Raw genomic sequence first — 12,353 nt, 5'->3', positions numbered from 1 at the left:
GAGTAGCCCCAGGGGAGACTTTGAAGAGCAAGAGAGGCTGCAGCTGACCTTCAGTTAAGGGGTTCTCTCAATAATGCTTCTCCAACAACGAGAGGGGTGGGAAAGCCTGACCACAGCAAAGGTGTCACTTAGCCGGGGGCTTGTGGTGGCCAGGGTGTCAGGGGAGAAGTTTGGGATGTTACTGTGTGGTGGACTCTGAGTGCCTGATTCAGGAATCTGGATTTAATTCTGTAGACAGTAAGTAGACTTGGAGGATTACCATGCAGCAAAGGGACGATTAAAAATACCCTAATGGGGCTTCCCTGGTGGCGCAGTGGTTGAGAATCTGCCTGCCGATGCAGGGGACACAGGTTCAAGACCTGGTCTGGGAAGATCACACATGCCGTGGAGCAACTAGGTACATGAGCCACAACTACTGAGCCTGCGCATCTGGAGCCTGTGCTCTGCAACGAGAGGCCGCGATAGTGAGAGGCCTGCGCAATGCGATGAAGAGTGGCCCCCGCTCACCACAACTAGAGAAAGCCCTTGCACAGAAACGAAGACCCAACACAGCCAAAAATAAATAAATTAATTTTTTAAAAAAAGTAACAAATGTTCAAGTACAATTGGTGTCTTTAAAAAAAAAAAAACCCTAATGTCTTAGGGAGATGATTCTGGGTGTGAGGGGTAGGGTGGACTGAAAGTAGAGAAACCGATAAAGGCTCAGGCATAATAGACCAGGAGTGACGGAAGTGAAGTTAGAAAGAGATGGAACGAAGACAAGTTACTGAGGAAGAACAGTAGGAACTTAGTGATTGAACAAACTTTTTCAAAAACTTATTTTCCGTTCTTTCCCAGCCCTTCCATTCTAAAGCTAACTCAAGAGAGATTCTGCTTTATAAGGACAAGTGACTGGAACCACGTAAGGTCAGAAGAGGACTAGCAGACACACTGATTTGATGCCGAGAGCCCGACTGAAGGCTTCAAAATTCCCTGCAACTACTTGAGCGTATTGCCAGGGTGGGGGGCTGGGAGGCAGACAGGGAGGACACAGAGGGTGGAGCCTTTTCAGCAGCAGCAGAGTAGTTTAATGGCGAGCAAGGAGTTTTTAACTTTTCATTATGGAAATCTCAAACATACAGGACACCAGAATAGTCTAGCGAACCCCTGTGTACTCATCTCCTGGCTTCAACAATGATCAATATTTTATCAAGTGGCTTTCGTCATTTTCCCACCCTCCACATCAATGTGCCCCAGGAGGGAAGCCAGGTCTGGTGAGGGATAAAACATATATATTTAGAAACATTTGAATTTTAGTTTTTGTGTTATGCTGGGATGTCAGTGGTTCCAAAACAGGTATACATGGGATCAAGAGCAAAGAGCACAACCATCTGGCTTTCCTGCCCCAGACACTCCCTGGCCTCTGAATCCATAGCCATACAAAGCGTGTTACCTGTGTTGGATGACTAGGCCTTAGCTGCCTCGACTGGAGCTGGCTGTCAGTCACGCGACTGGAAGGTCAGCTGGGGATTTGTCGACTGTGAACTTGGACAGATCAGTCCTGCTGCAGAGCGGTTCCCCAAGCCTGTGATTACCACAGGAGGAGATGAGCCCTTCACAAAGTGTGGTTCCTTGGAAGAAACTGGCTCTATAATCATGCTCCTTCCAGATGTTGCCAGGTTTGATCATTGCAACTCCCATCCTATCAAAATGAAGAAGGCAGCTCTGACCTGGGAGACGATGGGGGACCATCCCCTCACCACGGCAGAGCCTGAAGCGCAGCTGGAACAGGTCCTCGGAAAAAGGAGATGTTGGCGGTGTCGAGCTCTACTGCCCGAGTCACCTTGTCAGCTCCAGGCAGCAACAGTCCACGCTGTAAGAACACCGGTACCTTAAATTTAACCCTGTACTCAAGGCAGCGCACACTCCTGGAAGCAAAGAAAGTTGTCTCCTTCTTCTGTGAAGCTGTTTTGCAGAACAGCTGTAAGGAAACCATGGTACATGGAAATACATATGTGAAAATGTGCTAGGAGTCCTCAGTGGAAATGTCAAGGTTATTTTGAAGCTCACCAGTACGGATGGAAAAATGGGTTGCTTGGGGCAATATCCTAGTCCCCTGGGGATTTCGTCCGTGAGCATGTAACAAGATGTTACTGCACGACCAAACTCCATTTGGTTGTACTTTGTGCAGCCCCAGGCACTAAACATTCTTGCTGCGAGGGTCACCACCTCACAAACTGAAGCACCACAAGTATTTTCAAAATGAGAGAGTAAAAAAAAACGAGCAATGCGTCCTTTAGTTCTGCTGGTTTCCTAATAAACGAAGCTGGCCCTTCTGTCCAACTGTGAAGCAGGCCAGAAACCACACTGACAACATGAAGGGTACTTCTAGAAAAACAGGCCAAGTCCACTGTATGCAGGAGAAACAGGATAATTTTATTCTCATTTTTCCTTAAAATAAAGATACAGTAGAAGTTTTACAATTCAGTATGATTGGACGTGATTTATAATTTTAACATTTTTTAAAAAACAAATGACAACAGAAACAAAAGACTAGTACAAATTATAAAACTACTAGAGCAAAGAGAAACTACCTTTCTGATCAAAAACATGTACCATAGCTCTAAACTTCCTAAGAAAACTTTCTAAGATTTCTAAGCTAAACTTTCTTAGAACGGGGTGTGTGGAAAACCTTTAATCTCAAGTATTTAAACTATTCCTGTACCCACTAAATGCTTTCACCAACTTGTTAATCATATGCTTCCTAAATTTAGGAACCAGTGATCAAGTGGCCTGAAACAAGTCTTGATCCTATATTTCCAGCTATAAATTATTAATATTTCAAGAAAACAATATATTTTCTAAGCACGTAAGTTTTCTAAAAACTTCAATTACCTTTTCTGGCTCAGTACCTGACTGAAATGTTCAAATATTCATATTGCACACAAAAAAATTTGAGCAGCATACTATATGAGTGTGAGAAGCTGATGAAAAATAAGATTGAGGAAAATCCCTAAGTTGTGTCCCATTTAACATGATTTAAATATATATTTTCTATATCTTTAATTAATATAAGTAAAAAGGTAATCTTTAGAACAGCACAGAGATACAAATACATTAGCATTTTACAAAATATATTCAACCCCTTATACGTCCAACAATCTTTTAGTTTTGGAGCTGCCATACAAGGGAGCTAGTTTCTTCTCCTTCATATGAAAGCAGGAAGTCATGTGTACAAAGTTATTTATATGAGAAGAATAAGGATCCACATTCCTTTTCTTTGTCCTTGACAAATATTTATGGAATGTTGGAAATGATGAAAAAACAATTCCAATGTTATGAAGTCCAAAGACTTGGAATGAAAAGACTCGTAGTGGCACGCTGAACTACACGGCATGACAATCATCTTCTAGAAACTAGGGCTGCATTCTCTATCATGTTTAGAGGCTACCACAGAACTGGGTGGAAAGGCCATGAATGACGTGCCACCTCTGGTCAAACAATCAGAGCATGCAAATGTCAATGCCATCTCAAGAGTCCCAACCAACTCCCTGATAAAATAACAGGCAACACTTACCGGCTACCAGCTTAACAGGCTACTTTCCCAAACTGCTGAAGCAGATAAAAGTTCAAGGGGTTCAGGGTAAGTCCACTGGCCCCTTACAGGGCTGGGTGCTCCTAAACTCATCACCAGGCCTCAGGGAAAAGGACCACTGGCTGTAACTTCCATAAAACAAATTAAAAACAAAAACTGCCTGCCAGGGAGATAAAGTTAAAGCCTCATTTTAAAAGTTGTAGCTAGCAGATGAAAAATCTAAGTTCTTCATAAAAGAATTCTTATAACCTTTAGCATATTAAATACTGCTCTCAGGCTTCCTTGGTGGCACAGTGGTTAAGAATCAGCCTGCCAATGCAGGGGACATGGGCTTGAGCCCTGGTCCGGGAAGATCCCACATGCTGCAGAGCAACTAAGCCCGTGCGCCACAACTACTGAGCCTGCGCTCTAGAGCCTGCGAGCCGCAACTACTGAGCCCACATGCCACAACTACTGAAGCCCGTGCTCCTAGAGCCCATGCTCCGCAACAAGAGAAACCACCACAATGAGAAGCCCACGCACCGCAATGAAGAGTAGCCCCCGCTCGCCGCAACTAGAGAAAGCCTGCGTGCAGCTACAAAGACCCAACACAGCCAAAAATAAATAAATTTATACCAAAAGAAAAAAAAATACTGCTCTCAAAGTACTTTCATTCAGATTTTAAAGGACTTTGTCTCTCGGCTTTGCAACTTCTCACCTCTCCCTTCCTAATTTGTTTTCTCCTTCCCTTTCTAAGTAAATTATTCTAAAAACAAAAACAAACAAAAAAAACCAATGCTTAATATAGGACTTGGAAAGCAAGATAAGGTTGAGGAATTCACATCATATGCTCCGGTTTGCTGCCCAAAGATATAGCTGCTGTGCTTCTTAAAGCAAAAAGTAGAAGAGCGGGGCTTCCCTGGTGGTGCAGTGGTTAAGAGTCTGCCTGCCTATGCAGGGGACACAGGTTTGTGCCCCGGTCGGGGAGGATCCCACATGCCGTGGAGCGGCTGGGCCCGTGAGCCATGGCCGCTGAGCCTGCGCGTCCAGAGCCTGTGCTCCGCAACGGGAGAGACCACAACAGTGAGAAGCCCGCGTACCGCAAAAAAAAAAAAAAGTAGAAGAGAATTGTATTTTAGGGCCTGGGGGCTAGTAAATCACTAACGGATTTGGAGATAGACTATTCATACTGGTTATGTGAGCCAAATGCAGGTGCAAAATAACCCTAAGCCGTACTGTAACAGGCAACTTTTCCTATTCACTTAACTCAGGACACTTGGGCCAGCTTTAACACTCTTTCCTTTACCTATGTCATCATCATTACAGTGCCTAGTAGGAATTAAAGCACACCAGGGACTTTTTCCAAACACTCTTTTTAAGTCATCTGGACAGGAGCGAGGTCTCCACGAAGCTATGGATGCAGTCTGTGTTGCCTGGCACACTCTGAAAAAGGCTGGCTGACCCTAGCTCCCTCGGGCCTACATAAACGCACTCAGTTCTCAGACAAAAACACTGTGGCCAAGCAAAGCACACACCTTTTCCAGTGATTTGTCTGAAGACAGCCACACCAGTGTTGGCTCCACTCACAGAGCCAGTGGCTGGAGGAGGCTACTGCTTCCAGGCTGGATGCTGGGCTGGAGCCTGGAACCCAAACTTGAAGCACGTAGGCTCCCGGGACCAGGGGCCAGGCTTCCTGCCTGCAACTGTGCTGGCTGCCCCAGGGCCCCCCAGCAACAATGTAATAGCCTGCACTCCCTGAAGATGCCCATACCTCTAGAACCTGAAGGAAACAAAGTTATGGTCTTTTGACCATTTCTATGACAAAAGTTCTATCTTCTGAAATTCTCACTTTATGTTGAAAGTCAGTTAAATGACCACTGTAAATAAGAGTTGAACTCTTAACCAGAAACATGAATAGAAAGTTCCTTTAAGGTGTATATAAAATAGGGAGTAAGTGATACTAAAGCAAAGTTAAATATTATGTAACTTGTTTTATTTCAGTGGGATTCCAAAGTGGATTGGACTTCTTTGAATAGTGAGAGATGAGAATTCACCCCAATCATACAAGCCATATAAACGAAAGGAGGAACCAGCAGCATGCTGGCTGACCACTCACAGCACTCTTAGCGCCGTGAACAGCCCGGCAGTCGAGAGTAGCAACTGTGCCCCGATACGCTATCACACTCTACCCAACAATGTGGCCTCACGAAACAATAAGATGTTAGTCTCAGTGCAACTTTAAAGTACCTTTTAAAGTTTTGTTTGGTACTACTTTCTTCTCTTCAAATAGTATTTCCTGAGAAAGCAAACTTTCCTAGAAGTGGAATTAACAGAGTTCTCACAATAAGCCCTTTACCTTGAGTTATTATACTCAAAGGGAAGTACGCTTTTAGGTGTGCAGGACTTGTGTTAAAACACAAATTGGAAATTTTAGGGATATTTAGATTATGTCCCTATGTTTCATTTCACATGCCTTAGTAGTGCTTCTTACACAAACATTTCTTAAAGGATAAATCAAATATAATCAAGCGTCCTCCCTAATTAGGTCCCCGATTTTCTCAATACTCTTTATATCAAATGTGGATTATACTCATGATGTATTTTCCAAGTATCTTTTGTTACTGAAAAAGCAGTCTGTCGCCTGTAAGTACTCCCTGAGAACACCCAGCCAAAGTCCCCTTGAAAAGCAAATGAGAGCTGAGCCTGGCAGCCACATGAGGTCTAGTTGTGCAAAAATCTTCAGTAGTAAGCACACCTGTGTCTAAAATGAACCCAGGTGTCCTTCATGAAACATGACTGATGTCATGGCTGTAGTTTTCTTCTCTTGCTTTTCTAAATGTGAGCCAAGATGAGATTTCTATTTAATATTTACAGATCATCTTGCTTTTCTTTCATAAATACTTTTGGAAGGGGGTAGAGACTGATTACACGAGGATTTTCTATCAGGGAAGTAGGAAGGCCAAGCGCCCTGAAAAGCTTTATGAAGATTAAGACTAAGAAAAAACCAGTAAGTCTGTAAACACCCAATGGAAAACTGTTCAAAAGAAGAAATAGAAGGCACAAACTTTGGGTTAAAAAAGGCATGTAAAGATTGCAATATTACTACAGTCAATAGAACTAACACCTAGATCTTTAAAAGTCTTGCCCTAAATATACACTCAGTTAAACTGCTTGAACACTGCTAAAACCGTCACCATGCTGTTTCTTTGCACATCTACTTGAACAATTAGGAAAAGGAAGAAAGCACAGTGACCCACCTTGACACCTCAAAGCAAGTCCTTAGGATTGGGAAAGAATAAATTAAAAGCACAAAACAAAACACTCCATCCTCAGAACTACCACCTCTGACTTCCACGGTTTCTAGGAGGAAGTGAAGTGATAAATGTGTTTTGTAGGTAGAAAACCAACAAACAAAAAATCCTCATATAACTCAGCAAGATAATAATGAAGGGCTGGTTTATATGGCCCCTTACTGTTAAATGTAAGCACATTTTAGGGCCCACTTTAGAGAAATGAAAATAGTAATATAACTTAATCTTAGCACATATAAACATCCATCTGGATATTCAAACAGCAACAACAGAACAAAATTTACACCAAGTAAAAACTTTTCTAAAGTAAACAAATGTATACTATCAGAACTCAAAATTCACTAGAACGTTCACTGCGTTTCAATCAGGCTCAGACTGAAATAAAAGTAGTCAATTTAAACCCCAACCTGGGAAGCCGTCCCTGCCACGTTTGTGGTTTTGTCTTTTCAGCATCCCATGACATTCATTTACACAGAGGGCAACCGTCCATGTAAACAGTTTGACCTATCGGTCCCTGCTGTGGACCTGTGGTCGGTGAAGAGGAACAGTCTGGGAGCAGCAGACAGACAGGGGACACTTAAACCTAAGAAAGCGACAGCAGCTGCTGGGTGGCTTGCTCCGCTCAGGGCTTCCCGTCAGGCAGCTCAGTGAGACTCTGTGGAGTGGAACTGGTGAAAGTAGAAAGCCATGAAGACATGGCTGTCTTTGCACTGGAAAAAGCTCCTCCAACTGATTGGCCTGAATGGAAAGAAGGGGAAAAACAAAAGGAAAAATGTCTTCACTTTTGTTAAGAGACACTGAAAAACCAATGTTAATGAATAAATGTTAATTAACTGCAACCGATATGTTAATAGTTACTAAAATACCATTTACACTTCTAGTTTCAAAATAATCCCTTACCATGGGAATGTCTAAGAGGAACCTGGATAATACCAGGGTGAAGACCCTGCTCTCCTAAGCATTTTGAAAATCTTGAGCAAACTCTTTCCTTAATACCCACTGTGCCAGGCCAGTGGTTGTCAGCACTGGTTGTGCAGCAGAATGACTTGGACAGCTGAAAAAGTCCTATGAGCTCGCTGTACCCTAAATCTAAGTTGATAACTAAAAACCACCTGCAGGGAAGAATTGTTAGGCTGCTTAGGGAAATTTGTTGTTGTCATCTAAAATGATGTTGCATCAAATGAAGACACACAGAGCTCTATCTGCCTGAGGTCTGTTTTGTTTTTAAGAGTGTTATCTCATGTTAAAGTGAAATATTTAAGCTGAATCATCCATACTCACTATTCTTGATGAAGGGAGTGTGGAAGAAGAGAATAGGCCTTAGAATTTAAATATCAGCAGCATCACTAAAATTTAACTAACAACTGATATCATATAACTATGAGGAAGTAGAATTTTCCTACTTTTCCATAGTGATGGGGCTATGTGCCTTGTGTCTCTCTTCTAAGAAGAGTGTGTGGAGTAGTTCTCTCACCCTATCTCTGGATATACAGGACGTTAGAGCTACGAGGACCCCTGCACAGAGATCACTTAGTTCTGGGGCTTTTGAGTTGTGTTCAGTAAGGGTTAGCCAAGCTCTCTCAGGAGCTAAGAAAGGAGACGGGTCCTATTTTCAATACTGATATGACAAAGCAAACATAGCCAAATGTAAATAATCAGTGAATCTGAGATAACTGGGAGTTCCTTGTACACTGTTGCACAATTTAAGTTTGAAATAATATAAAAATAAAGTTAAAAATATAGAAAAGAGGGAACAAGAAGTTTCTTTAGAAAGGATATGGAATAATCTTCAAAATATTTTAAGTGAAAAAAGGTACAGAAGGGTGTATACAACAGCATGTTACCATTTGTCTGGCTTTGGTATCAGGGTGATACTGGGCTCAGTAAATGAGTTGGGGAGTATTACCTCAACCACTACTTTCTGAAAGAGTTTATGTAACAGTAGCATTATTCCTTAAATGTTTGATAAAATTCGTAAGTGAAGCCATCCGTGTTTAGATTATATTTAAAACCTTGTGGCAAGCTTTTAAATTTTAATTCAACTTATTTAACAGATATAGGGCTATTCAGATTTTCTATTTCTTTACTGCATTGGTTTTGGCGATTTGAGTCTTTCAAGGAAACTGTAGATTTTACCTAAGTTGTTGAAAAATTGGCATAAAATTATTCACAATATTCTTATTATCCTTTTAATTTCTGTAAGATCTACAGTGGTGTCCCCTCTTTCATGCCCAATACTGGTAATTTGTATCTTCTTTTTCCCTTTATTAGTCTAAAAGGTTTCACTAATGTTGTTGATTTTTTCATAAAAACAACTGTTGGTTTCACTGATCTTCTTTATTGTGTGATACTACCTTAAAAGATGGCAGCTCCTAATGCCTACTTTATTATTATGGCTCTCTACTATTTATAAAGAACTGTGGGCTGGGACTTCCCTGGTGGCACAGTGGTTGGGAAACCACCTGCCAATGCAGGGGACATGGGTTCGAGCCCTGGTCTGGGGAAGATCCCACATGCCGCGGAGCAACTAAGTCCATGAGCCACAACTACTGAGCCTGCACTCTAGAGCCTGTGACCCACAACTACTGAAGCCGGTGCGCCTAGAGCCTGTGCTCCGCAACAAGAAGCCACCATGCTCTGCAACAAGAAGCCACCTCAATGAGAAGCCCGCGCACTGCAACGAAGAGTAGCCCCTGCTGGCCGCAACTAGAGAAAGCCCGCGTGCAGCCAAAAATGAATAAATAAATAAATTTTAAAAAAAGAACTGTGGGCAGCTCAGGGAATGGAGGGAAAACTCCAGAGAAGCTTGAATCCTGGTAACAGAACAGATAGGACAAAATTTGCTAAACTTGGTTTGACATTATCTAGTGCCACAAGAATTGTTTTAATGAATAAGGCCAAAATTTAAAACAAAAACCTCTGTATTCGATCATCTTGCATTATTATGTGATACACAGATCTCTACAACTTTATGTTTTTATCAATGACATATTGAGGATAGAGAAGAGATGTGTTATGATTCCAATCTGTTCCTGCCTAAGACATCCTTACCAACAGCTTTTCCTGTTTGCACAACATTCCGACTCGTTGTGACCATGACGTTTCCAAGTTTTTTGCCACGTTCACTGTTTTGAACAGAACTGAGTAAAGGAGAGAAATGTTAAGTACAATTTAAAAAAATCTCTCAGGTATACATTCACCGCTCCATAACCATCCCCCAAATCAGTACTGAGAAAAGAAGCTAAATAATTCATTATTTGTTATGCATCAATTAATTTACTAACATTTGAAGCATGTGAATTTTCAGAAAACACTAAAGGATATATGCTTAACTCTTCCTACAGTCACAATATGCTAAAGTAACTTCACCAGAATAAAAATGGCAAATCTGGCTATTAGTTCACACCATTCTCCATGAAACAGCAGTGTTTTCACTTTGAAACATACACACTGCTGAGCTAGAGAATGTTATGCACATATTTGGTTACTATTTGAAGCACAAGTCTGTGAAGTGGAGAAAAACAATTCCCAATTAGCAATGAAACACATGGCATAAATTCAGACATAAGACTGTTCCTAGTATTTTCCCTAAATACTCACTGTGAGAATCTTAACTTCATGTCTGACACTGAATACTGGCCTTGGAAAGGATGGCTGTAAAACAAAGTTTGAGTTTAGACCGTGAGTATTTCACCAATAAAGCTGCAACACAGTTATCACATGGAAGAATCAGGAAACCTCCCTCGCAGGGGTGACTCAGCAGGGTGGCAGTGCTCCAAATGCGATATAGGAAACAGGGCTTTGATCACAGCTCTCCACTTACAGTTATGTAAGTCCCTCTGAGCTTATGTCCTTGCTTGTAAAATAGGTGTGCTTTTTTTCTTGGGTGGGGATGATTTGTGTTAGTGCTTCCCTAATGTTCTGATTTACCTGGTCTGGGGTGGGGCCCAAGCACCGACATTTTAAAATCAGGCAACCTGATCAACTTTACACTATAAAACAAGGCGTCAATAAATATTCAAATTCTTATCTCATACGCAGGGGTCTCTCTGTCAGTGTCTAACAAAGAAAGTGACCCTAGAGACATTTGTAGCCACTTACTGAAATATCAAAATGCTATTTATGGCTTTTCAAATGAAAACAAATTGATATATTGGCCATATTAAGCATACGTTAACAACCCCTCTTTTTCTGGATTTCTGAATCACCGGTTGCAAAGAATTGAGAGATTAGTTCATCATTCTCTATTCCTGCAAACGCTGGGCTTAAAGGATGAAACATGCCTGCTGCTTTTAAGGGAAGTCAGAGGACTACCTTCTCTGATCTTTAGGAGTTGAAGAAAGGGTTTCATAGATCTCAAACCTTACATTTAGTTTTGAACATTTCTAAATTATACCCCCTGGTGACAGTTGAAGACTATCATTTCTTGTTTTGAATTTGGTGAAAATATTGAACATCTGCTGATGGTCATATCTGCATAATTTCCCTACCTTTTTTTTTTTCTGGTCCTTTTCTTCAGTTTTCTCCTCAATCTAAGTAACTGCAATTTATTTACATATTTTTAAGAGTATTGTTTTTACATTCCTTTAAAACACATTTCAGCTAATCCTCATATGGACCTGCAACACAATCTGTCGAGCTGCTTCAAGTTAAAGGCACTACAGCAGACGCAGGGGCTGCGTAAAGATCTGACCAGGCTGAAGGTCAGAGTACCGGGGAGGAGACCAAACTATGAGCGGTCACTCCCCCAGCACTACCACAAGGAGCGCCGCCAGGCAAACAAACTCACATCTGTTTCTCCTTATTACTCTTTAGAACACAGACCTTGTGGTTAGTGAGGGAGAAAACTGAACTCTTAGTCCTTTCATTTAATACCATTAAAACGCTTGTGCCTTTTAATTCTCTCTGTTTCTACCACACCCAAATGGCAACATAGGTTTCTGCTACAGCCCAGTATGAGGATTAAATTCCCCCAAATCGGTCCGGAACCTAGTCATTGTTCTTCATAGGTACAAAGTATTGGCAGACATGTTCTCCCAAACCCTGCTTCCTTACAGATGCTTCTGCAAGTTACTATGACATAATTCCTGGGTTTTGTGTTTGTAGCACCACTTAAATCACATCCCCAGTTGAGCTAAGTTTACCATAGTTCCCAAATAATATGGTAATCAGTACTAAATTGATTTTTTTCAGATTCTCACTGAGAAGTTTAAAATACAAATGAAAACCAACGTTCAACGTATACTTGTATTGTAAATAAAAAATTATATTTTTTAATTTAGAAAAGAAGTTGCCAAGATGTACACATTATATTAATTGATCTCCTTAGACGCTACTCTGCCATTCACGTAGTATTATTTCTTAATGGCCCCACTCCCCAGCATGTTTAAATGTCTTTTACATGGGATAAAGTCTTTGCCCAGCAGTCGACACTGTGAAAGGTATTAAATTTTGTTGGATCTAGAATCTGATGTGGAAACTGCATCAGA

At 41.4% G+C, this 12,353-nt stretch overlaps 1 protein-coding gene across 1 annotated transcript in view; it reads right to left on the bottom strand.

Moving 5' to 3' along the window:
* Positions 1-2,394: 2,394 nt before the first annotated feature.
* The window catches only part of AVL9 (AVL9 cell migration associated), a 63,903-nt gene continuing 53,944 nt past the window's right edge, over positions 2,395-12,353 (bottom strand). The window contains exons 14-16 of the mRNA XM_081244665.1: positions 10,465-10,518; positions 9,916-10,004; positions 2,395-7,602 (exon numbers count right to left, since the gene is read on the bottom strand). Coding sequence (XP_081100791.1) covers positions 7,487-7,602; positions 9,916-10,004; positions 10,465-10,518 — 259 coding nt within the window. The 3' untranslated portion in view covers positions 2,395-7,486. The remainder of the gene's footprint in view (positions 7,603-9,915; positions 10,005-10,464; positions 10,519-12,353) is intronic.

This window comes from Mesoplodon bidens (assembly GCF_964165515.1).
Source record: "Mesoplodon bidens genome assembly, chromosome: 9".
In the NCBI taxonomy this organism is placed as follows: Eukaryota; Metazoa; Chordata; class Mammalia; order Artiodactyla; family Ziphiidae; genus Mesoplodon; species Mesoplodon bidens.
The sequence above is the reverse complement of the archived record's forward strand: the minus strand, read 5'-3'. Positions and strand labels throughout refer to the sequence as shown.